Here is a 27067-nt window from a genome sequence, read left to right as displayed (position 1 = left end):
GCTAAGTCCTGAGTGTGGATGTGAAAACTCTGAGTCCATCATAATATTTAGCATAGTTTCTTGCACATAGCACTGTGTAAAAATATTAATGGATAAATTTTTGCAATTTCCTGGTGGTTCAGCGGTAAAGAATTCGCCTGCAACACAGGAGATGTAGGAGACGTAGGTTTGATCCTTGGGTCAAGAAGATCCTCTAGAGGAGGGCATGGCAATTCACTCCAGTGTTCTTGCCTGGAGAATCCCATGGACAGAGGATCCTGGTGGGCTATAGTCCATGGGGTTGCAAAGAGTCAGACTCAACTGAAGTGACTGAGCATGAGCAGGAGCAAAAAAAATTAATGGGTACATTTTTGTAATTTTAAAATTAACATATAATTCCAGTTCTACTTTGCTTTTTTGTTAATTTCATAAATGTTAGACCAAACTTAGTAGGCTAGGCTTTTCTCTTATGTTTTTCTATCTTTTTAATTATAATGCGTAATAAGATAGAAATGTATTGATAAAACTTTAACAATTTAAAATATTTTAAACAAATCAGTTTCACTTAGTAATCTAATCTGAAAGATATAGAAAATCTACTCTGAATGAAAGCAATATGCTCATTATTACATAATTTTTTAAAAATAGCTTGTATGTTGTTTTATTATATGGTAATGTACAGTTTTGATGGAGATAAAGTGAATATTTGTAGTGCAATAAATGTAGAAAAATAAACAATTTATCCTGCCTGATATATTCAGTGTAGTTGTAGATTGTTCAGAATACTGAGTAATAATATGAGGAAATTTGAAATGTACTTAAATACTAAGTTTAAAACTCGACTTAGACATAGTTTTGTTTTCCAAGAGTGGACTGTATTTTTGTTTATAAAAATTGCTTCTTGCTTTCTGCTGACTTGAAAATATTTCACTCTTTACTTTCCCCTATTTTGTTTTTCTTGTTTTAATGGTCTGAATATTTATCTCTGTTTTCTTTTTTTTTTAATTATGGATGTTCTATAATAGATAAATATTTGTACTTTAATGTGTAAATTATTTAAACCATATTCTATGTAAAGTATTTTTGCTTTGAAATATTTGAGTTTCAATAAGAAAGTATAATTTCATACTGAAACCAAAGAATAAGCTATTATAGATTTTTATATATTTTGATGTTTATATTTGTTAATATCAGAGTGGTTTTATTGCCTTTTAAATGCAATTTTAATGCAATATTATTTTAGATCAGCAATGTCATACATTCAAAATGCTCAGCAATGTCATACATTGAAATTTCTCATTTTATTTTTTCCTAAAGTATTTTTTTCCAAATAATACTGTGTATCATAATGATGTCTTCTTTTACACCTCATGTTTTTCTAAAAGATATCTTAAATTATTTTACCATTTAATTTGATTTTCAAAACATCCAAATGAAACCATAAATGTGTCTTTTAAAATCAAGTCTCACATTTGATGTAAATCACTGCACATGTCTGATCTTATCTCACAAACAAAACTGTTATATTTAAAAAGTAGTGACTTTTTAAGTTTGTATTATTTTTTAAAGAGACTGAGCCTTAGATTCAAAACACAGATTATCCATTTTGACTATCCTCATTTAATCATTTCATTTTTAAAATTAGACTGCATCTTACGATCCAAAAAATCCTCACTAATGTGCATTTCTGGCTGGGTTAATTCCCTTTGTCATAAAGTGGAAGCTAGCCTAAATTTTCTAATAATTTTTCATCATATTGAAATTCATGGCAAAAATAAAAATGAGATAATTTTGAATTCAAGTGCATATATTTTATAGTGATACTCTTCACCCTTTTCTCTCTGCCTAAGGAAATAGAGAAATTGAGTTTAGAACTGAGTGAAAGCAAGCAGCGCTTGGAACAGCAGCAGGAGAAGGCAACCCGGGCCAGACAGGAGTGCCTGAAACTGACAGAACTGCTGGGCGAATCTGAGCACCAACTGCACCTCACCAGGTACTGCCTAATCCCATTATGCACCATAGCACCAATTTCATTCCTCGGATTTTTGCCACAGGCTTCCAAACAGTTGTTAGAGTTAAGTCTTAGTCATTCAATTCACACACAGTTTCTAGGCATATTAAGAAAAGTGGAGATGTGGTAAGCAAAACAACCAGACATGTGAATGATAAGTGTGGCAGGGAATTACTGATAGATTACAAAACCTTTCATCTACAATGCTCAAATATTTAGGTGATTCTCTATCAATATAAGCAAAATGACATATTTCTTCTACCACAGCCACTACCTCTCCTGTTAATTTTATGTCTAATAAAAATGTTGAACTGAAGTATCTGAGGAATATATTTAGGAAAATAGTGAGATACTGTCAGTGGTGAAAGAGACAAAACGAAAGATATCCTAAGATGCAAACTGAGGTGGAAGTGCTACAAAATAAGCAACCGGAGTCCTAAGGAGGTGTAAAAGTTAGAGATGGAACTGACTGACTCTGTTCATGTTTAAACCATTACTATAACCCTGCTTATGCCATCGTGGTTTCAAATTTCATCACTTCCATCATGAGATATTTTGGTGTGAGAACATCATTGTCATAAAACTTTAGTGAACACATAGCTCAGCCCTAAATTACAATAATACATTTTAGGTAGTAAACATTGAGAAATTTGTTATATTGAAAACACATACAATATGCATAAATATACAGACACAGAGAAAAAATCAAACTGAGATTGTAGGTGTTTCACAGTACCATATAGATGGTTTCTTTTCCTTTCAAGTTTTAGTACAATTTTTCAGTTTTCAGATCAAGCCTTTGGGTTTGTTCAATTCTTAGAGTTTTTCAGTTTTTAGAGAGAACTTTATCTAAATATCTACATAAGTTTATAAAATTTGGTTTATTCATAAATTAGAAAAACACTGGTCTTCTAATCTTAGTAAAATGTTGAATTTAAACTATGAAAGGGGACTGATCCCTTTTACATTAAATATGACAATGTAATTCTGAGCACGGTATGATAACAGATGGAGAAAAGCACCACTTGAACAGCCTGCATTTGGAGAAAAAAAATATTCTAGAGGTTGTTGAACCTCCCGAAGTTTTCAGTTAGTGTTAAGATGCCTCTAGTTCTGTTAAAATCAAACTTTGTTAAAAAACATTTTGTTATGATAATATTCCAAATGGTTTGCCAACTTCCCTTTTAAACAATGAACGAAAAGAGAAGAAAGGAGGAGAAAGAGAGAAAGGAAAAAAATGAAAGAGAGAAAGAAAATAAATTATTTATACACATGTGATATCTGGAAAAATCCCAATAGTTGAAACACTTTATTGAGAAAAAAATTGCTTAATACTGCAGAATAATAGCCATTCTTTTAATGCCCATTTAAAGTGTTTCACTATAGAAGTGAGAACATAATGTTAACATAGTTCCTATGGTTATTTAATCTTAGAAGTTTCAGAATTTAGCTTGATCATGATATGTAATAGTTTTTCTTCTCTGTCAGACTTCTATTGAGAACCAACCATTTGTGTGCTAAGTACTACTAACCCACAGAAATAGGACAGCTTTTAATGTCTCAGTGTGGCTGAACTTCAATAAATAAATATTAATGCTGGTTTTGCCTGCTTTGCCATTCTGTCTTATTCAGAGAGTTAATTTCTGAAGTCAAAGTCCATAGAGAGTTTTCCTGTGCTGTATCAATTTGTACTGTCTGACAAGATCCATTTCTTGCAAGTAGAGCATATTAAGATGCAGCAACTGCTGAAAATGGACTGGTGGTAACTAATTCCTTTGTTCTTAAGAAAAACGGTTTTGCTTGGATCCATAGAAAGCTTTTTCTATTGAGCTTTATTTACTACAAGTCTACAGAAATTTAACTTAGTTTTATAGAAAATAAAGCTTAATTATCTATTTTCTAAATGCAGTACTCTTTTGTAAGCATTTTACACTTAGTTTATGTTCATGTTTTATAAAATCCACATTCATAAATTTAAAGATGACAATAAAAATGAAAGGAACTGTATATATCTCTGTTTTGCATAGAAAATGACTTGCTTGTTGGACTAAATATTTCTGATACACAATTTGGGTTTTATTAGCGTTTGCTTCCCTTCACCATTCTTTATTGATTTATATACTCAAGTGTGTGGCTGAGAAATTTCATATATTTTGTTTTTAGCTGAAATAAATAAATCTAACACAGGTAACACTTCATTTAGCCTTAATTTAAATATTTTGAATGTCATATTCTAAACAAAGTTTAAAATTAAATATGAAAAAGATGCTATAAAACAGTGATAAAATAAGGATTTCAAATCTTCTAGGGCAAATAAAATTTTAAAATGAGTAGAAATTTATAGGTCAATCTGTCACTTCTTTTGGAATTTCCCTTTTTTATCTAATTGGACTTAAAAATAGAAAACAGAAATTCAACATTTTTTGAAGGACTCAATTAGTAAATATACCATCCACTTATTTAATGAGTATTTATTGAGCACCTACTATCTTTTACATGCATTGGTTGGCCCTGGACATAGAGAAAGAAAAAAAACTAAGTTCCTATCCTTAGGTTGTTCACATTCTACAAAGGAGCCAGATCTATATATGTAATTACAGTAGAGTGTGACAACAGTGTAATGAGAGAAATTAGGATTGCCACAGAAGCACACAGGAAAGAGAACCATCTCATTCTATTAATTGGAGGTGAAGGAGACAGGGAAAGCTTTCTGAGTTCATGAATAGGAGTCCTCAAAGTAGAGAAGGGAGGGGCAGACACCCCAAGTAGAGGGAACAACATACGCAAAGACGTGAAGTTGGGAGAGAATGTAGACTCTACAGTTACGTTAGGTGTTTGGCAAGAGAGGGAGAGGGACCAGAGGAAGGGTGTTGTGGGCCATATTATGGAATGTTGGCCATTCTGAGAATAAGGGATTACTCTTAATGTAATATTTTAATCAGGGCTTCTAACATGATCAATTTTTGGGGTTAGGATCCCGACTCAGACAGCTGTGTAGAGTGAACTTGGAGAGCTGATGTAGGAGACAAGAAAACCAGTTAGGACAGAGTTGGTAACTACAGCCCATAGGCCAAATCTGGTGCATTATCTGTTTCTAAAGTGATCCATGAGCTAAGAATTTTTTTTTAATATATTTTTAAATGACTGGGAAGAAAAAAGAAAAATAATATTTTATAGCACACAAAAATCCTAAATAAAAATTTATTGGACACAGCCATGATTATCCTCTGTGTATTATGTGTAGCATTTCCATGGCAGAATTGAGTATGATCGTCAAAGCCTAAAATATTTATTATGATGATTCCTGACCTAGAAGATTGGGATGGGGGGAGGGAAGGGAGGGAAGGGCTATGTGTAGAATTATGACTGATTCATGGTGTTATACTGCAGAAACCAACATAAAACTGCGAAGCAATTTTCCAGTTAAAAAATTTAAAAAAGTTCAAGAAGATGATTCCAAAGCTTCTAGCCTGTGTTAAGTGGATGATCCTTTAATTCAACTAGGGAATGTTAAAGGAGTAGCAGAGGAAAGAATATGCTTTATTTCGGAGCTCTGATGAAGATGTCCAGTGTAGATCCAGTGTGAGGAGAAAGATCATGACAAAGGTTTAGATCTGGATGCTTTTACATAAAGATATTATAGCCAAAGGAGTGGGTAGAAGCACATAGAGGGGACAGTTTTTAAGAACTGTGGAAGAATAGCCAAGGAAATGAAATGGGGCCTTCAGTGTATAAGAAAAGAATAAAGTGTGGTTCAGGTATACTTTTGGTGAAGTAACAATTAAAACCATACACATGTTAACAAGGGTGGTGGGGAGGGGGCAGGCAGGTATCCTAGGATTGAGGAAACTGAGTTTTGGTATCTTCACCCAGGCACTCAACTGTCTTTGCAACTTTTAACAAATTACTTAATTCTTTGGATGTGCATACTCACCTGTAAAGTTAGGCTAGACAAGATGATTTCTAAGTTTTCTTCCAACTCTGATAGTCAAAGAACATGAGTTAAGACAATGTATTATTAAATTCCTGTTTCTGTGCATTAGGTGCTTAAATTGCTTGGAGTATCCTTTGCTCAAAATGTTTCCTTAGTTTGTGAAGTTCAGAGAGATTTCATAGAAATGTCCTTCATACCACCATTTACATTCATCATAATTTAGGCTTTGGTGACTTCTCTTAAGGGTTATGAAAATACTCTGCTAACATCCTTCCAATCTCTTTTGCCAGCCACTGCTGTGTATATTCATAAGCACTGTCTTGACTCAGTCATGGAATCCCATAAACAGAGGAGCCTGGAGGGCTACAGTCCAGGGGGTCGCAAAAAGTCAGACATGACTGAGCAACTGAGCACGCATGCTCACATGACAGGCTCCCAACCTTCTAACTTTATTTCACTGCTACCAGTTCCATCCTCTCGCATACTGATTTGCAGCATGTGGTGTAAGCAGATGCAGACCTCCTTTGACTTTTGGTCTCTCCTCTGCTTTTACTACTCTGTAAACCCAGAATTACCCCTTGAGCTTCTTTAGCCCTATTATAATCTTATTTTCCAGGTTTCCCTGAAATCTTAATTTTTCCACTGTAGTCCACCCTGAGGACCCATGCTAGAGGGAGCACATCTCCCTCTGAATCCTCCTTCCCACTTAGAGCTGAAGGCACTTGCTGCTACTAAACAAATTCCTCAAAACAGGGAAAATGAACATCTGAAAAAATAAATTCATACTCTGAAGATTTTTATGTATCTGCTTGTCTTCTCTTCTGTGATGTACTGTTCTTCAAATGGGAGGAGAGATCTTATTACAGTTCTCAGAGCACCTAGCTTAGCTCTTTGCAAAGAGCTGGAGTTCAATCAGTCATTATTATAAGAATGGTTAATACAAGTTTATGACTGTTTATTCAACCCCAGTATTGATGTGTGTGTATATATATATATCTACGTATTCTCAGATATATCAGGTAAAAAATATGAGATGGAACAAAAATGAAAAATTTTGTTGGGAATTTTTCTTGTACATATTATACTATGTTATGATTTTATAACTTTTGTTCATTTTTAACTTAGTATGCACATATATGTTTAAGTATAGTCAAATCAAATGATAACCCTTCTAACAACTCAGTAGGTTTGGTAAAGTGCCTCTTACCTTACTTGAAAACCTTACACACACACAGAATTTTAAACTAGAGATCTCCAAAATTAAAAGATAGTCCCTCTGAGAGTGTTTGAAACCTGTGCCTGATAAACATGATCATTAAACATACATAGTCTGCTGCTGCTGCTAAGTCACTTCAGTCGTGTCCGACTCTGTGCGACCCCATAGATGGCAGCCCACCAGCCTCCCCCGTCCCTGGGATTCTCCAGGCAAGAATACTGGAGTGGGTTGCCATTTCCTTCTCCAATATACATAGCTTAGTATACATGAAAACAAAAGCAAGGCTACTCCCTTCCCACTTATATCTTTGCTAATAGTAATCAAATAACTTCTTTCTTTTCCATAACAAACTTCCATCTATGTTTAAAAATATATGTTCATGTATTTTCTCACTCTCCATGGAATATTTCCTGTTACAAGACACTATCCTAGGGATGGTGGGAGACATAAATATAAAATAGCTTCAGATGCTGCCCTTCAGAAGCTTATAGGCTAGTGGGAGCAAAAAGAAAATACACAAAGAGTTGGTAAGATAAATGATAAGATCCAGAAGGGATTTTTCAGATAAAATATTATGCAAACAGAGGGACAGATAGTTTCTTATTATGCTTGGTAGCATTTGGATATAGGAAAATGGAAATGAAGGACATTTCATGGGAAATTCCAGGGGCCACTGGCATTTGGGAGGTACACATGTATATGTGATAAAGTTAAATACATACAAGTAACAGTCAGCTTCCCTGATAGCTCAGTTGGTAAAGAATCCGCCTGCAATGCAGGAGACCCCGGTTTGATTCCTGGGTTGAGAAGATCCCCTGGAGAAGGGAAAGGCTACCCACTCCAGTATTCTGGCTAGAGAATTCTATGGATTGTATAGTCCATGGGGTTGCAAAGAGTTGGATACGACTGAGTGACTTTCACTTCACTTTCACTTTCATTTTCATCCGTCTCTGAGGTTAGGAATACCTTCATTTTGGGTCTGCCTGGTACCATGCCACATGTAGTGGCTTTAAAAAAATAATAACAGAGGTATTAGCTAAAGGCAAGTGGCCATCACTTACTGAACCTCTACTGTGTTCTGGGAACTGAGCTGAGTGCTTTTCATTGAGCTCTCACAATAACCCTGTAAGATGAATACTATTATTTCCTTGTTTTACAGTGGATGCAACTAAGGCACAAAGAAGTAAAATGATTCATCTAAGGTCACACAACTGGTATATCTTTGAAACCCAGAAATTTGCCGGCAAAGCCTATATAGTTTCCATCAGGCTGTAGTTCTATGTGAGTTAGTAGGGAAATGGATTAATGTGATCATTTCCAAAAGACAACCAAGAAAACCAATAACATAAATTTATAATAGAGATAAGTGTTAGCTGCTCCCTTATCAGTTCAGTTCAGTCACTCAGTCATGTCCGACTCTGCGACCCCATGGACTGCAGCACGCCAGGCCTCCCTGTCCATCACCAACTCCCAGAGCTTACTCAAACTCATGTCCATTGAGTCGGTGATGCCATTTAACCATCACATCCTCTGTCGTCCCCTTCTGCTGCCTTCAGTCTTTCCCAGCATCAGGGTCTTTTCAAATGAGTCAGTTCTTCACATCAGATGGCCAAAATATTGGAGTTTCAGCTTCATCATCAGTCCTTCCAATGAATATTCAGGGCTGATTTCATTTAGAATTGACTGGTTGTATCTCCTTGCAGTCCAAGAGACTCTCAAGAGTCTTCTCCAACACCACAGTTCAAAAGCATCAATTCTTTGGCACTCAGCTTTCTTTATAGTCCAACTCTCACATCCATACATGACTACTGGAAAAACTATAGCTTTGACTAGACGGACCTTTGTTGGCAAAGTAATGTCTCTGCTTTTTAACATGCTCCCTTATACACTGATAAAAATACCAATTGATGAATTGTCGTCTTAGCTTGTGATTTTCCTAGGAAACAGTGTCCTTTGGCGCATCATTCACCTTAGTCATTTAATGTATTTTAATAAAGCTATCACTCTACTTCTTCATTTCTTTTGTACCCAAGAGAAAAGAGAGGCTTTTCTTAAAAAGTGGAAATTCCTTCACATGTTTGTTTTTGACATGTCAAAACATCTTTAAAAAGCTATAGAATTTTAAGTCCCTCTCACAAGACTACCACTTACATACATAGTGGACAGATTATATAAAGTGATATTACATATTTAAACAACCATTTCTGAATGCTTGTGTCATTGTTATTAAATACTGATTGAGGCAATCACTCTTCTCCATAACTATCATGTGTGTATTGAAACACATTCTTTTGAATCCTGTATCTTTTTCTCAGATCTAATCTGGAGGGAAATTACTACAGGAAGTCTTCCCTGTTTATTTTCCAGAGAATTTAGAAATTGAATTGCACAAAATGCAAAAGAGGAGTCAAACTGCCAGTAATCCTGCAGGTTCCAGCTTATATCAGCAGAGCTGCCTTTAAAATGTATATTTCCCCTTTAACATAAATAATGTTTTCAATGACATGTACTTCGAAGAACTTCTCAGAGCAGGAATCTAAGGGCAGTTCATGATATGAGTAATTATGCTATGACATACTTTTGTGATCTAGATCGGAAGATTTAACCTTATGACCGTGAGATGTAGAAACTTGAACTTTAGTATTTGTGTCTTTTTGAGAGTGAAAAAGTGTAAGAGAGGAGTCACCAGGTTATCCAATTATGATGGGTGCTTTAACTTTGGGAGGATGATTGTCTTCCATTCCAGAGCCTTTAGCTTCCAGGTAGTAACCGTTGGTTGGGCTTTCCCAGTGGCTCAGTGGTAAGGAACCCACCTGCAATCCAAGAGACACAGGAGATGTGAGTTCGATCCTTGGATCAAGAAGATTCCCCTGGAGGAGGGCATAGCAACTCACTCCAATGTTCTTGCCTGGAAAATTCCATGGACAGAGGAGCCTGGCGGGCAACAGTCCATAGGGTCTCAAAGAGTCGGACACAACTGAGCACAAGTACATTCCTGAATGTAGTGGTTTGACTTCTCAGATTGCCAGTATGAGTGAGGACTCTTTGGTTAAGGTCAACAGAAACCCCAAAAGGGAGAATTGATTAGTTTGATGACCAGACCATGTAAAACCCAGGTGTGGCTGGGGCCTCAGGGTTTCTTGGACCAGGGACTCAAGGCAGCACTGGAGGGCAGTCATTTGCTGTCAGTCGCAGGGCTTGACTTCTGTCTGAATATTGGCTCATTCTTTCAGGTTCTTCCATACCATGGAGCCACATCCCTCAATCTGAACTAAAGATAGAGGAGATGCCTTGTTTTCAAACTGTAAGAATGTGATTTCCTGGCTCCTCCACTTCCCATTTGAAACCTTCAGTTCAAATTTCAAAACTGAGTCCTGTGCACACACACCATTTTGGGTCCTGGGGCTGGCAGCCTCAGCAAAACCCCAGGAGTGAAGGAAGAGAGTTGCACTAAGCAAGTGGGGAGGTTGTCAGAGATCTCGACTAAATATAAGAACAGAGGTCCCTTCTATGTCCTCTGTTGTCTTTTTAGCAATCTCAGCTTTTTCCTTTGGCTAAGGGATGATTGGGAGTGGAAAGAAGAGAAAGAAGAGTACCTCTCTGTCATGTTGGCTTGAGAATGATGTTCTCCACTTTCAACATAAGTCCAAGGAGGCATGATCAGTTCTCCACAGGGATGCTCTGTGGTTCTGTTTAGAGAACTCTTAGAATATAAAAAGAGAGATGTAAAGCATGCATGGATGAATGTCTAGCACGTGCCAAGCACTGTGCCTGGCTTCAGATAACAGTGGTTTAGTAAATGTGGTCCGTGGTGGGTTGTGTGTTACTACTCTGTGGCAAGATAAATCCAAGATGAGAGTGTTTGGAAATGTTTTTATAATTTTAAATTGCCACAGCATCCACGTGCAAGATCAGTATGCTTTGGGTTTTTTTTTTTTTTTGTATCTTTATTTTTTTTCTAGTATTTCTTTTTTTCCATCTTACAAAGTTAATGCTTTGCAAAAGATTAGATATTATTTATAAAAATGATATTTTACATAAGAAGTTTGAAACACCCTGCTTTCTCAGTGAGAACGACAAGTCTGAAGAAGCTGAGTCTTGGAAAAGGGAACCAAAAAAGTCACACAGAGGGAAGGGGGAGTGAGAATAAAGGAGGCAGAGTTTGCATTGGATCCATCAAACTCTAGAACCTGTGATCTGGAATTTGTATTCACAAATAAGTGTAAAAACATATTTAAGAGCTAAATAGGAATACTTTGGGGATTGTAAAGTGTCAGTTCATGGGCCAGGAAACACTCTTTTTCAGGTGACAACTAGCTTGGGTCAAAAGACCAGGCTTTCAATATCTCTTCTTTTGAAGGGAATGATATAACATTGACTTGTATGCTTGCTATTCCATAGTGAACTGTATCTTTTTTTTTTCCAAATTATTGAGGAATTTTTAGCCTAAAGTTTCCATTTAAAAGTTAAGCTCATTTTTTTTTCTTATACTCCTTTCATGAATAAATTAAGCAGAGAACGTGTCAAAAATAATTTTAAATGGATATATGTGCAACCAACATCTTTAAGTCTTGAAATAGACGGCCTTGGTACTGTTTTAAATTGCGTCCTCCTTTTCTTCCCTCCTCCCCACCCCCCACCACCCCCCTCCCCAGTATCAGAGGGAGCAGGCTGTCAGGGAGCCTGGAAAGACACGGCATTTCATTGTGCTCTGATGGATGCCACGTTGCCTGAGTCCACTCTGCTCCACCTGTTTGACTGGCTAAGAATCCTCGTATAGGTGTGGCCCAGGGCAAGAGAGGTTAGAGTCAGAGGCTACCAGAGAATGGTCTCTGCAGGTTCTGCTTAACGTTTGTGAAGCCCAAATGTGCGTGCAATGAACATCCACACTGGGGATGTACTCTTCTCCCTGCCACACAGGCCCACAGCCTGGAGCGTGGTGGCGGTGGCTGCCAATTCATTTTCTGAGGAAGCCCAGAGCAAACCGAGAAAGTATTACCCACACCACTCGCCTGACTCAAAACACTGAACATCAACCTCAGTGAAAATAGGAGGAAAAAAGCAAGAGCAGAATTGTTATCCTAGTAGTCCTCAGTCTAAATATGTCTCTGCAGGAAAGATCTGCTGTCCAACGCTAATTTAAGGTAAAAGAAGTATTTAAAAAATCACCAACTTAATATTAGGCATAAGCCACTTGTTATTTAATGTCTCCCTGATACCCACAGAGTGGGTGAATGTATACCCACTATACCCAAGGTAAGGGTGAATATTGGTTGGTAAATCCTGGAAGCAAAGCTCATTTTAAGGATCCTGAGGAAAGAAGAGGCTTGGAGTACAACCAGTCTCCCCAGTGCCTGTCTCGGGCCTTGTCTCATGGAGGACGAGGGCCCAGTTCAAGTAAGAAAAGAAAGTGGAGTCCCTCAGTTGTGTCTGACTCTTTGCATCCCCATGGACTGTACAGCCTGCCAGGCTCCTCCGTCCATAGGGTTTTCCAGGGAAGAATACTGAAGTGGGTTGTCATTTCCTTCTCCAGGGGATCTTCCTGACCCAGGTATTGAACCCAGGTCTCCTGCACTGCACACAGACTTTTTACCATTTGAGCCACCAGGAAGCCCAGTTTCAGTAAACAAACTTTTATTAAACTACCACTCCATTAGACAGGCCAAGCAGAGGAGACAGTGCCCTGAACTCAGGAACTCAGCATGGGAACCAGAGAGGTCAGAAAATGTGTAGAAGCAGCATGTGGAGCAGATGTCCAGCTGAGCAAAGACTGCTTCACCTTGGCTCTGTGTGACCCCTCTCCGCCCAGCAAGCTCAGGTCACCTGTGGGAGGGCTGAGCATGCCTCTCTCTGACCAGGTGGTGGAGAGGTGGAGCACAGGGAAGGTACCAGTATCTTTTAAACTCATTCCTTTGAAACCAATGAGTGACTACCTCCAAGGAGTGTATTGTAGACCAGGGGACTTACCAAAACAAGGCACCCTGTGTTAGAGAGTAGTTATAAATATAACTGTACCCATAAAAGAATTATATAAAATAACCTAACAATTCACTTTTGGAATATATGCAAGAGAGAGAGGTAGGGGGCTGTTCAAGACAGAACCTTAAAAGTGGGTTTTAGCAGTGTTCAAGATTTTCTGGTTTTTCAATAGCAGATCTGAAGTGTGATTCACCTGCCTGGACATAGTTCTGTTTCTGATTATGTTCCATCACCCTGGGAAGTCTTACCACAGTTTATTTCCCAGAGATCTTAACTGTGATTTTATGAGGATATATATGAGTATGAAAATCATCTAAACTAATACAGGTTTCTGTAAATCTGAGGTGTTGCTCAGCCATTCAGGGACTCCAATGCTGTAAATATGAATTCATGTAAAATAAATGAATTATCGGTCACAGTGTGTTGCTCAATCTAGAAAATGTTAGGGCAATGATCTCATTACTCAAGTCCTTTGTTGCAAGGTGGTGGTGTTGACAAATTAGGGATACAAAGAGCGTACATTGTTAAATAATACGACTCCCTATTTTCTGAATCTTAGGTAGCCCTGTTGGTCTTTAGAGGAAAAACCATCTTGCCATTCCTGATATTAACTGTTTGTTAAACAAGATCTAATGGAAACAGTTCCTCAACCTAGGGGCTCTTCAAGCTCTGCTTTTTTGCACTGGTGGCAGTTCTCTATTCTTAGCCTGTTTCTGAAATAAGGCATTTATTTATTCACAATCATTCACAATTGACATAATCATCAATGTTTGGTTTGAGGAGAGATGATAATTATATTAAGGAATAATAAAATTCATCTACAGTGAAAATAGAGCTCATGGTGGAACGGTAGATGAACCCAGACTCAGATCCTGCACTCCGATTAACTCACACAAAGAATTATCTGAAGAATTATCTGTTAAAAGTGGAAGAAAGAATGACAGCATGAGACAACTCATGTAACTAATAAACTTTTTAAATGCTGTTTCATATGTTTGCTTTTCATTAAATTCAGGAATGATTGCAACTATGTGGTTGTGATTCAGTCAACATTTATTCCTATCTGTTTTTCATATACAAAGGCTTAGGGATGCCAGAAAATAAACTGTTAACGGAGAATTAACTTCTTTGGCATGCTTTCATACTTATCTTCCAAATTAAAGAAAATGAAATGGGCAGAAACAGAGTGTAGATTACCTCCTTTTTGTCAAAAATGGTGGGAATTTGAAAATTAATAATAAAAAAGGGAACAGATGCAGTAACATGCCAGAGGGAGATTAATGTGGAGAGTAAAATCTGTGAGCAACAAAACTGAAGCAAACTGAATCAGTGGGAGGTTGTTGTACAATCAAAATCAGGATAAAAGAGAAATTACAAACAACCCTGCACTTGTCAAAGTAGTAGTAATGAAATCCTGACTCTGCCAGCAGTGAGAACCTGTGTTAGCACTTTGGGGTAAGGATGGTAGCCGGGTGCCAGGTAGGAGGGCAGTGTTAGGTTGCTGGGCAGCAGCCATCTTGTGTAGAACAGATGGCACCGAAAGCTGGCAGGGGAGGGGCTCCTTAGCAGAACTAATCAGACAGTAACAGATAGGGCAGCTGGGAAGACTGACCACAGAGAGAGAATCTGCGGGGTAGCCGAGTGCCATGATGTTTGCAGTGGTGTGCCCATTGGTCTGAGATAAGACCTTGCAACGTCTTTCCCATCTAAGGAAGAACTGAAACTTTTGTTCAAAAAGAAAAATTGAATTGAATTGCATCACATTGGGGGTGGGGTGAGTATTGGGCAGAGATTGAGAAAGGAAGAATTGTCCATCTCAGAATGGTTGTGTGAGTTTTCAATTCCAGTTTTCACAGAACTTTAATTTTTGCAGTTTGTATGGTTCTGCCATCCTCATGTGTATAGTGTGGCACGTGGAACAATCACTTTATATATTTTACATACCAAAGATTTTACAGTATCAAGGCTATAGTTAAAATTAGAAAAGACTTTTTGATGATTTCTATTACATGTCTTTCACTAATGCAAACCAAAAACAACCATAAGATCCACGCCCTTGTGCTTAATAATTTCTTATAACCTGATTTAAGCCATGTTTGATTCAGAGCCACTTGCCCTTCTTTTTTCCCCTGTGTAATTGTGGATTGAACATAAAAATGTAAGCATCATTCAAAACCTTAAACCTTAAAACAAAAATCGAAGTAAGTCATTCTGAAAGAAATGAAAGAGAAAACTGACCTGGTAAATTTCATAACTTAGTAAGGAGCCCATTATTTTTTAAATATAGAAGTGGGACATTCATGTTAAAACTATTACTTTAACAAAGAAATCCAGATCGCCTACATCTGTTTTTGAGCTAGTATATTTCTTTCTTTGCAGAAGGTTTGTAGCTTGGCTCAATTTATTCATTTTGAAGGGGGAGGGGGAAACATTACCAGGATTTGAAATAGGTGGTATAACATAGCCATATGCTATTTATGCAGCAGTTTCTGCAATAAATCTAATTTGGTGCTGTCAAAAAATTAGACTTATTTGATATAGCAGCACATTAGTAAATGATTGTGGCAGATTTAAAGTTGTCATTTAGTCTCCTCTTACTTAACAGAATCTTGCAAATCCGTTTCCCCCCCTTAATCAACTCTATGAAAATGTCTCAGTTCTTTGTCCTGCAGTCCTGCAAATATTTCCACATCTGAAAGAAGGTCTTGCCTTAAGGTAATTGAGGAAGGGGGTGGCAGAATGGATATCCTCCGGTGTTAAAGGACTTCATGAAATATAAAGGCAGAAAAATCAATAAACCAGAGAAAAATAATAGTATTTTAATCATTTTCAATTCTTAGAAAAACAGAACTATGTCTCCTTCAGAATGTAGATAAATTAAGGTCAGTTCTTCGTTAAGGAGTTTAAATATTTTACCTTCCATCCTATGTCTATATGCTGCTTTAGGAAAACTGACGTTAAGGAACGTGAACGACATCATCTCTTGGTCTTTACCTGGCAGTGCCCTTAGAAACGGCTTTCCTGTTCTCTAGTGCAACCCGGCAGCATTGCTTCAAAGTCTCTTTATTTTTTCTGTGAAATTTGTGTTTCAGGTGTTGGTAGCAAACTATCTGAAACTTTTTCCTAAGTGTTTTCTGTGTAGAAGATAAAATAAGCATGCTATGTATTAGGCATATTAACATTGACAGTAGTCTTTGAATTTCTTAAAGTAGCCCATTTGTAGAAGTAATCATAGTATTATTTCCCTGTTCTTTTTCTTACATGTTTATGGAGGGGAATAGTGAGTGTGTTTGTGTGTATGCACATTCATACATCTGTGTGTGACTATAAGTGATGTTAAACTGAGTGGTTTTATTTGTTTATGTTCTTATACAAATTTTCCAAAACAGCCCTGCTAGTGTGTTTTTCAAATGCAATTTGCTAAAAATGAGGAGTTTCTCCACGGTAATTTAAGCAACCTCTATTAAACTAACATTTTGCTAATACTTATTTCTATCATATAGCAAATCAGACCACAGAAGTGATTAAATTACCAGTATTCTTTCCATGTGATTCAGAAGCAGAAACGCAGGGAACCAAACTACCATAAAGCACAGATTACACTAAAGGGAAAAAGTAGCCAAAATAATGTTAACAAATTTGCTGGGTAAATTAGATACTATTTTTGAAATTTTTTCCACATGAAAAAGAATTATTTAGAAATTATGTTTTAGGAAGATGAAAGAGAAAGCACCTCTAAGAATTCATATTTTGTGTTCAAAATCCATATGTTAAATTATATTATATATATATTACAGAAGAGTGATTTTTAGGATATAGACTATTTTGGATATTAGTAATAAAATTGAAATTAGAGCTAAAAAAGAATGGCTCTGCACTTGGATTTTAAGCTATCGTTTTTGGTTTTCATTTTTACTTTTATATTTGGTATTAAAATTATTTTCTTAAAAGACATAAAAATTGCTCTGATAAAGTCTTTTTAAGTAAATTACATTTAATCAGTCAGAACCTTAAGATTCAAATTTTTAATTACGTTTTTTAGAATGTTTTTATTAATAAAACCTGCTTTCAATTATATAGCAGTGAAAAGAATTTAATTTTTATCTTTTCTAAAAATAATTTAGTGAATTTTATAGGTTTGATTAATTTTACTTCATAAAAGCACATGTAATAACATTAAATCTTGGAATAATTCTCCCAAATTATAAAAGCAACATTATGAACAAGGTGTCATTTAGCATTATATTTGTAAAAATGCTTTGGTTAAAATACATTTTCTCCTAAAAAGTGATCTCTCTTTTTCTTACAAGAAATTTGAGTCAAGTCATTGATTTGTCTTTTGCTAAAGAATATGGTTGTCTAAAATACTGGTGAATAATTCAACATAAAGTGATTCATATTCAATTTATGAAGGTAGGATAAGTCTTTGATAGCTGTAGATGACACAGAATAAATTTAATTGAGAGTATCATTTTCATCTAATCACCTAATTTCCATGAGTTTATTTCTTTCACAAAACTAGCCTATTGATACAACTTACATTCTTTAGATAGATGATATGTTTGGCAGCATGTATTTGAGTATTATTTAAGCAGAGTTGTTTATTTTTTACATGATGGAATTTAAAATATCCGTGAATTGATTTGTATATCATAGGTTAAAGTTTTCAAAGCAGTAATGGAGCTGTGTGTTAATATATAGCTTATAATTGAAATGGTACATATTTGTACATTTTAAGCATTTCAGTGTAAAATTTCTTAATTGGAATACTCTTTCCCTTGGCTAATTCATTAGTGAAAATATTTATTCCTCAAGTTAATGCTATATAGTATGAAGCAATTTTTACATAGTGTAAACTTGTTTATGATATTTTGATTTCACTTTAAAACTTTTATTTTGCTTCTTATACATATAGTTCATACTCGATATAATAAGAAGTGCAGACACACATGAAGGAGATACATATCAGCTGTCTGGTTTTACAAATGATCATTAAAACACTATGTCTTACTACTTTGACTCCAAATTATTGTCTTTCCGAACCCAAAAGTAATTTTCACAAGTACATTACACAACAGAACTTCATCTTCTGCTGGTTAGCAGTAGAGGTTTTAAATCCATGCCGACAGTTCATTTGACAATGACCTTGAGGGGCTTTGCTTCTTGAAGAAGAAAGCAGAAGCTTGCGGTAAACAAAGTTCACTTCTGACAGATGGATTGAATGACAGAAAGGTTGCGAGTGCCAGAATAGCCCTGGCAGAGGAGGAAATGTTCAGTGGAATCCAACAGGAGAGGAGGTGTGAACAGGTGCAGGGTTGCTGACGGAAGGGGAACCAGATGGAAGGAGCCAGAGCCAGTTTATTTAAAGGAAAAGGCAGAAAACATTGCAAGGCTGTGCGATCAGTGGCTAAAAGTGTTCATAGAGGAAGGTAAAAATTCACAAAGCAAAACTGCACAGTGGGGTAGCTAACACTTAGCATAATGGTAGTAATTTGTGAGTTTAGTTTGGAAGTTGCAATTGAAATACATTCATCTTGGCTCTTGACACCATCAAGTATAGATATCTGAAAGTTGTTTATTTTTTTTAAGTTTCTAAGCTTTTTTTATCCATCCATTAATTTAATTTTTTCCAGCCAGAAGCTCCGTTATGATAATACTAAAATTGTGTCGTCAGCTAGGAAAAGAAAAAAAAAATTTTAAGTGAAGATTAACATTCCATTCAAATTTATCTCGTGATGCCTCAGTTTTGTTCACATATGGGAAGCGAATGCACGCACTGTTGGGTGGCATCTGTAATATCTAAGAAATTTGCAATGTTAAAATAGATGCCGTTGGTTGCTTTTGTTGTTGTAAGTCTCTGTTCATTTTGTGAAGTCCGGTTTGATTGTTTCAGTCAGAATAATGCTCTCTGAAATACATGCTCGCCTGCCACAATCTGCAGGTTAATTTCTGTTGCTGAGATTGTCCTGATTTTCATTGACTTTCAGTGACCTGCCTTCAGGCAGACACCTGCAAACTAAGTATCATTTACAATCCGAACAGTTTACAATGGAGCTAAGAGACTTTTAAACAGTTTTTCTTAGACCTATGAAAACGAAACCTTCTCTCTGCAAACTGATGACATCTTGCTGATCATCTGTCTGGTCACATCATGCCTTCCATTTATGTGGGCCCATGTCTTCCACTCTTGTCCTTGAAAAGTTCCTATGTTACGTTTTTGATAAAAAGATGCCAATAGAAGAGCAGCCTTGAGAAAGCAATCACCAGGAAAAACAGTGAAAATGCACAATTATTTGGGGATCTTAAAGATCTAGTAATTTACCCACAAAACTTTCTGCATTCTTCTCACAAAGATTAAATACTCAGAGTAAATTCAGTGAGCACTGTGTTCACATTCCCTATCTCAGAGCCACCTGGATCAAATAGATTACATCTGATTAGGTCAGGGTATTTTGGGACACTGATTTTAGAGAAAATGTCTATGATCTATGACATGCTTTTGTCAGTGAAGAGAACGGAAATTTGATTAGCAGTTACAGAAGATGTATACTTATGTTTATATTGTTGGTAGAGATCAACACTTTTGGTCACTTTTGAGACTGGATGAGGCTATATACAACTATCCATTTGAAGGGAAAATAGTGATTTCTTCTAATAAAAGGGAATTGATAACCTCTGTGATTTTTTAAAACCAACTCTAAAATGTACTTCTTTCTTCCAACTCATCAAGAAGTTTTCATCCAATAGATATTCCAATTAATCTAAAATTTTACATAAAATTGATTAGAAGCTATTTGCTTTCATTGTAATATACTGATTTTGCCAACTCTTCTATCATAGTGACTAAATACCTTTTGATAGTAATGTTACTAGCATGGTGCTGCTGTGTAAAATAATACCATAAAACTCACTTGAATTATGGAATTCAAATTGAAAAATAGTGAACAAAAACCACAACAATTAGTGTCATCATTTGATATTCATACTGCAAATCAATTTGCAAGCTCTTTATAGGTAGAACTAATAACTTTCCAGAAATATGTGAACTTAGTTGTACCAGCAGAGTGTTTTACATCATAGGGGTCTTGAAATTTTTTTTTGAATGAAGGGTAAGGGTTGATTGCTGTTAAAGAGTTGTTCATTCAACATTTATTCATTTTAAAATATTTGCTTATTTATTTGGCTGTGCTGGGTCTTAGTTGCAGCACATGGGATCTTCAGCTGTGGCACGTGAGCTCTTAATGGAGGCATGTGAGCTCTAGTTCCTTGCCCAGGGATCGAACTCAGGCCCCCTGCACTGGGAGAGCGGGGTCTTAGATCCTGGACCACCAGGGAAGGCCCTCATTGAAAACTTATTGAGTGCATATTCTATTACAGCTATAGAGGGAACATTTAAGCACTGTAAAATTTTTAAATGAAAAGAGCATGATTCTTCTTTACAGATATCCTACAACCTAGTGGACAAGGTTTATGTAACTACATACTCTGTGTGTGTGTGTGTGTGTGTGTGTGTGTGTGTAAAAGCTAGAAAATAGCATATTTAGATTTATGAACTGTCCTGAACCCAAGATCATCTTAAATGAATGAATCAATGAAACTACCCATGTAGGCCAATACTCATTATGTGAAACCTGAGATGCACAGAAGTTCAGTGACATGTCCAAGGTCAACAGTCATTTAGTGGAAGCTAGAAGTAGAATCTCCATTTCTTTGCTTCTAATCTAGTGTTTTTCCCTGCCTTCCACATACTGCTCTTTTGTATTAATTGATTATATAGCTTGTCTGAATAAACACATTAAAATCTTTCTGTAGAAATCTCAGATGACCTGTGGCCGAAAGGAAAACTAATTTCTTTTGGGGGCTCAGGCATATGATTACTGATTCTTGAAACAAAAAAGCAAGGAGTTTTAGCTTACAAACAAAAATTACAGCTTCTTGGAACACTCCTCCTAGGAGCTGTGGTAAAGATAGCTTCCTGGACACACTGCTTAGATGAACACATTACTCACATTAACTCAATCTCCATGCAACCCTTCCAGGGTGATTCTGCCATGAGTCCCATTTTACAGATAAGAAAGCTGAGGGGGTCTGCAGGTTAATACCTTGACCAAGGTCACAGCACCACCACGTGGTGGAGGTGGGATTCACGCTTAGGCAGTTAGGCTCCAGAATAAGGTTTTATCCATTATGCTATTTGCCTCTGATGGTAGTGGGTGGTATGAAAATATTCCTTTTGGAAAGTTGAATTAAACAGGATTCCTGACAGTAGAGCTTCTCAGAGCCTTTAATATGCTAACACATAGTATGACTCTCTTTAGAAAAGAATTTTGTTTTCCCTATTTCCCAAATTTATATGACTTAGGGAAACTTTTCTTTTAAATCTCCACATATCTCCCAGAAAACACAAAATAATCTAAATCACCTAGTAGCAGGACATCTGAGAATTATCACGTGGGAATTGTTTTCTTATCTCATCCGTGCCTGTGGAACTTCCCTCTCTGTCCCCACCTCCCACTCTCGTTCATGAAGAGAGCAGGGTGGTGGTAACTTTCACGTCGGGTGTAATCAGTGCTCTGAAATGGAAGTGAGAGAGGGGAGACGTCTCTGACCGTCACTTGAACAGTTAGCTGTGCCAGAGTCACATCATAGCAAGTCCTTCCATATTTGCTCTTCCAGCTTTGCCTTTATATATGTCAACAGTTCTAGAAAATAAAATAAATTTGACGATTAAATAATTTGATGCCAATCAGCTAATTGAGTTGATGTGCCTTCCAAAGCTTGACTCTTAGAATAAGATTTCATAGAGTAAAACATGATGGGTACTTTTGGGTATAAATTATTTTAAGCAATTTTCTGCTAGGAATTATTGGCATGTATTTAAAGTCTGGGACCCTAAGTCAAACTCTGCGATAGATTTCATTCTCCCTCAGTTCTTGGCATACTGATATTCCTCCTTTCTGTGTGTATCCTTGCCCGTGTTCAGAAGAAAGGCAGCAAGCTCATGGGCAGTGCGCTCTAAAAGTTGAGAAGTTTAGCACTCATAATGTGTTAACGTTTCTATAAATACACTTGAAAGTGCCTAGAATTCATAAATATTTCAAGTGAGATTTTCTATAAATAATGATCTTATAATGATATTGATGATTGGAATTATGATTCTCATGAGGGCTTACATGTGGTCCTGGCGTTCCCACTCACTCTCCTTTCCGGGTTCTCAAATGGTATTTCTTCCAACAAATAAACCCCACCAGTGTCTGTAGAGATTTGAAACCATTCAGTGGCTTATTTGTATTTCACGAAATGGAGATAATGTTTTGCAAGAAGTAAAAACTACAAGGCAACGGATAAACTCACCAGGCAGAAGGACAGTTTATTACACGGGTTGATAGCTTGACTGACTAATACTCTTGATAGACTTTGAAACTGTTAGTTTCTTACTATGAACAAGTAAAGAATGAATGATATGAGGATGATTGCTGAAGATTGAGTAAAAAAATCTGTGAGAGAGCCGATCTTAGAGAATCTGCTATTTCCCATTTAACAATTATACAAAGGCTATTAAATGATAAAGATTTTCCAATTATACACGCATTAACTTATTAGGAGCCTGTAATCCATGTATATAACTGGACATTTTTCTATCATTTGCCAGCTTGGCTGTATGGAATAATTTTTAATATGCTTCATAATTTAATTTTAAATATGAATATGTATTTTGGGAGTTGCTTCAAACCAAATCTGATTTACAAAAAAAAAATTTAGAAAGCTTATATTGCTTACATTTGTATAATACGGTGAGTACTTCAGCTTTAGCTCTTAGTTTTCTATCAGAGTTCTTCTTTGTTTCTCCTTTCAAGCAATGATGACTGGATGACACAAACCAACTTATCAAGATAAGAAAATGTTATTTTAATAATTTTTGCTTTTTATAAACATTATGAGATTTTATATCTTCATGATGTACTTAAAGTTAGTATGTGGTAACATGGTTGGTTTGATTTATGGAACATCAGAATTAAAAATGATGCTTTGCTTTAGGGAAGGAGGAAAGGAGTTTTGCTCAAATCCGCACACTTCAGTAGAAATAAGGGAGCCACAAAATGCAAACCACATATTTAAACTTTTCAAATAGTCATATTTTAAAAGAAACAGGGAAAGCTAATTTTAATAACATAGTTTACTTAACCCAATGTACAAAATAGTATCAACATGTAACCAATATAAACTAATTAGATATATCTTACTCTTTTTTATCCTTAATTCTGCACAGAGGTCCAGACTTCCAGCAGGTCTCTCTTCAAACTAGCCACAGTTCGGGCGCTCAGCAGCCACGTGTGGCCAGTGGCTGCCGTCTGAGCCACTGTAGCCCTTGACCTTTTGTTCCTCGGTTTTCCTGGCTTTCCCACAATGCCCACTGTAGATGGCAGCCGTGAACCCTAGAGTCTGTTGCTACAATAATTGGAATCATTCTGTAAAGTGAGAAAATCATGTCAGCTTTTCAAAAAAACAATTGAAACCAGTAGCCAGGACTAACTCTTTCTGAAGAACTGTCACTTTGAGGGGAGGAAGAAGATAGGGAAAGCAGCTGAAGGACAGCTGCACGAGCAGCACGTTACAATGATTTCTTCCATATCTTACTGTCCCCTCTTTACCTTTGCATGTGAAGAGCTGTGGAAATTAAACTTGACAAATGATTCGATGCCAGCCCATTATGTGAATTTAGGCACCTTTCAAATGGTGATCTGGGCTGGACATTGCTGGTCATTTTATGTAGACTGCCTCACATGTTCTGATACTGTCATCTTAGTAAATGATGGAATGAGCCTTAGGCTGAAACTCCACTCTGGTGTCACACAACTAGTGCATGGTAGAGCCAGGGTTCAAATCTAGACACTATATGTCCAAAGTCCAAGCTCATATCCACTGTACCACCTCCCTCTCTGTGGGTTTTATCAGTAAATTGAGGAAATTTTTTATTCTTTCCCCAGTGTTTTTTGTCTTTGAGGTAATCGTATTGATTGTTACACTGAGGAGTCATCTTTTAGGAAATAATAATGATAATAGAGCTTCCCTGGTGGCTTAGATAGTAAAGAATCTGCCTGCCAATGCAGGAGAGCTGGTTCAGTCCCTGGGTTGAGAAGATCCTGTGGAGAAGGGAATGGCAATCCACTCCAGTATTCTTGCCTGGAGAATCCCATGGACAGAGGAGCCTGGTGGGCTACAGTCCCTGGGGTCACAAGGAGTCAGATAATAATAATGGCACTAATTGATATTTTTGAACATTTAACAATGTGTCAGGTCTGTGCTAAGTATATTTTACATACAGTATCTTTCCTAGTCTTATAAGGAGAGGTGCTATTGCTAACCCCATTTCACATTCAAGAAAACTGAATGATAGCGTAATCCCTCACTTAGGGCACATGGCTAGTAAGTGAAGGTACTGAGACACCGATGCCAAGTTTGGCTGACACCAAAGTCTGCTCCCTCATCCCTACTTAAAAAGAAAAACAGCCAACCCAGCCCTGTTGGCAGTGAAGTTTATGTACTAAGGGGTATAAAGGTCAAAAGTGAAACATTGTTTTAAGATATATTTTAGGGTTTTAGTTGCTTATGTCCCTTTTCTCAGGGTACAAATTCTGCTGGTTTGGGTAGGCTCAAGACAGGCTGCCTCCTAGAAATGAATTTGAATATAAATTTAGAATAAAGATAAAAGCAGGTTTTCAGAAATAGAAAAAGCAGTTCTGTTACTATAGGAATGATGAAGATGATGGCTTAGAAATGACTTGAGGAAGAAGAAAACCCAACAAACACTTTATGTTACTGAAGCAGAGGAAACCATTAAGGATGTAGATAAGAACAGTTGTAAGCAAGTGTTATGAACCAAATAGAAATAACATTAAATCACAAAATTACTGAAAACAAAAATGTTTTGATGAGGAAAATGACCTAATTACTATGACAAGAACAATGATTTTCTTATTGAGAAGAGTGAGAATTATACTGGAGTAAGAATCTGAAAACTTCGGTCAGTTTCTTTCTTCTATAAGTGCAGTATTTTTCAGCTCCAGAGCTTTGTGCAACAATGAAGAGGTTTTAGAGCTCTCAGTCAAACTTTAAAAATGAACTGCGTTTTTGTTACCAAGCCAAGGTCAGTCAGTAGATCACAATCCTTATTTCTGTGTACAAACATACTGGGTATTTGACCAAAGGCCACCGTGTTAGAAAAATGAAAATCCTGCTGTTTTTATTACAGAACTCCCCCACTTCCTCAAGCGTAGACTTCTGGTAAATTCAGCCATTTGACACATAGCCATAAACTGAGATATAAATTTAAAAGCACTTCTAAGAAGCAAGTAACTATCACAAAGCCCTCGTAGTCTTCTGTGTAGGATCAGTGGAACTATCTTAAGCATCAGTTTTATATGTTAAAATTTTGAAACATAACAAAATAAAAAGCATGGCAGCATTCATAGCAAACCAACCAATAAAAAAAAAAATTATAAGAAGCAGATCAGTGCTTCTGTGTACTTTCTGCTTCCTTAGAATAGCATCTGAGACCTTCCATGTAACAAATAGTATTGAGTGCCTGCTATTTCCAGTCACTATGTTAGGCACCTGAAGATTCAGCACCAAACAGTGGTTCCTAGGAGCTTCCGAGCAGAGGGAATGCTGCAGCAAGCAGGCATGAACCTTGATTATGGAGAGTTTGTTATATTTGGTATAGTTTGCTTAAGGAAGCAGAGATGTAATATATTTTAGACATATTTCTACTGCAATGGTCAGAATTCTGTGGGTCTAATACCTGGAAAATTCTCTCTTGTGTAACACTGCCAATATTCCAGATAAATGAAGTATTACTCTATTAGGCTTGAGAAATGACATTATGAAATATATTTAATATTTGTGACTCTTGCTATTATATTTCTGAATAAATTTAATAGACACAGAGTAACCAACATGTTCCCCATTTAAAAATGGTTCCTGAAAATTAATTCAAAAACATTTTCACAATAGAATAGAAACTGTCTTCCATCAGTTGTTCTACAATTTGACAGGGATGCATATCCATTGACAGGTTACATAAATGCAATTATAATGTAGATTGATCCTTCTGATATCTAATTTGAAGTTACTCATCAGAAGGATTAGTTATTGGGAATATGTAGATAAACTGATATTTTTCAGGGAGGAAAGGCAAGAGTGGGCCAATGCAATCAGTTTACACAGAAAAGCCAGAGATGGGAATGTGAACATTTAACAATATGAAAGTGCAAAGGGACAATCGTGGTCTAAATTCTTCCGTGCAATAATGTGTTTGTTCTTATTCTTTAGTCTTTAGAACTGGGCCCCTGGTATTGTAAAACAGAGCATAGGAGGGCCTGACATTTTCCCAGGAACTTTGATCAGTGCAAGCACTTAATGCATTTGAGACCTCTGTGCTACTCACAAAATGTCAAGGCTGAAAATCCCACAGTGTGCATTTGAGGGCTGTTCAGTCTCTTTATCCACCTGTGATATCTACTATATCTAAGAAACCATTACAGGAATTGCTCTTGCTATTGCTGTAGTAATAAGTGCTCTCCCTGCTTCTAATGTTGTCCCTTCCCCATCTGTTCCCCACACTGCCGCCAGAGTGATCTTTCTAAAGCTTGAGTGTGATCACAACACTCCCCTGCTTAAAACCCTACATTGGCTCCCTATTTCCCTGAGGATGGAGTCCTTAAAAATAGCTTCATGTTCTGGCTCCTGCCTACATCTCCAGTCTCATCTTCCTTCAGTCTCCCCTCCACCAACTGCTCGCTTCTACCCCACAGCCCATATATTCCACCCTCCACTTGTGCCAGAACTGTTTGCAGTTTTCCAAAGGCACCTGATCCTCTCTCTTGTCCCTGGGCCTTTGCACCAGTTGTCCACTTCACTTGTAACAAGATCCCTGTCTTTCTTTATA

At 36.7% G+C, this 27067-nt stretch overlaps 1 protein-coding gene across 11 annotated transcripts in view; it reads left to right on the top strand.

The window, feature by feature from the left end:
• The window catches only part of SDCCAG8 (SHH signaling and ciliogenesis regulator SDCCAG8), a 245766-nt gene that overhangs the window by 130593 nt on the left and 88106 nt on the right, over positions 1-27067 (top strand). For all 11 annotated transcript variants that reach the window (XM_070768858.1, XM_019976099.2, XM_070768859.1 and 8 more), the window contains one exon: positions 1830-1972. In XM_070768858.1, coding sequence (XP_070624959.1) covers positions 1830-1972 — 143 coding nt within the window. The remainder of the gene's footprint in view (positions 1-1829; positions 1973-27067) is intronic.

This window comes from Bos indicus, chromosome 16, assembly GCF_029378745.1.
Source record: "Bos indicus isolate NIAB-ARS_2022 breed Sahiwal x Tharparkar chromosome 16, NIAB-ARS_B.indTharparkar_mat_pri_1.0, whole genome shotgun sequence".
NCBI classification, from domain to species: Eukaryota; Metazoa; Chordata; class Mammalia; order Artiodactyla; family Bovidae; genus Bos; species Bos indicus.
Note: the sequence above shows the minus strand (reverse complement) of the source record. Positions and strands in the feature narration are given on the sequence as shown.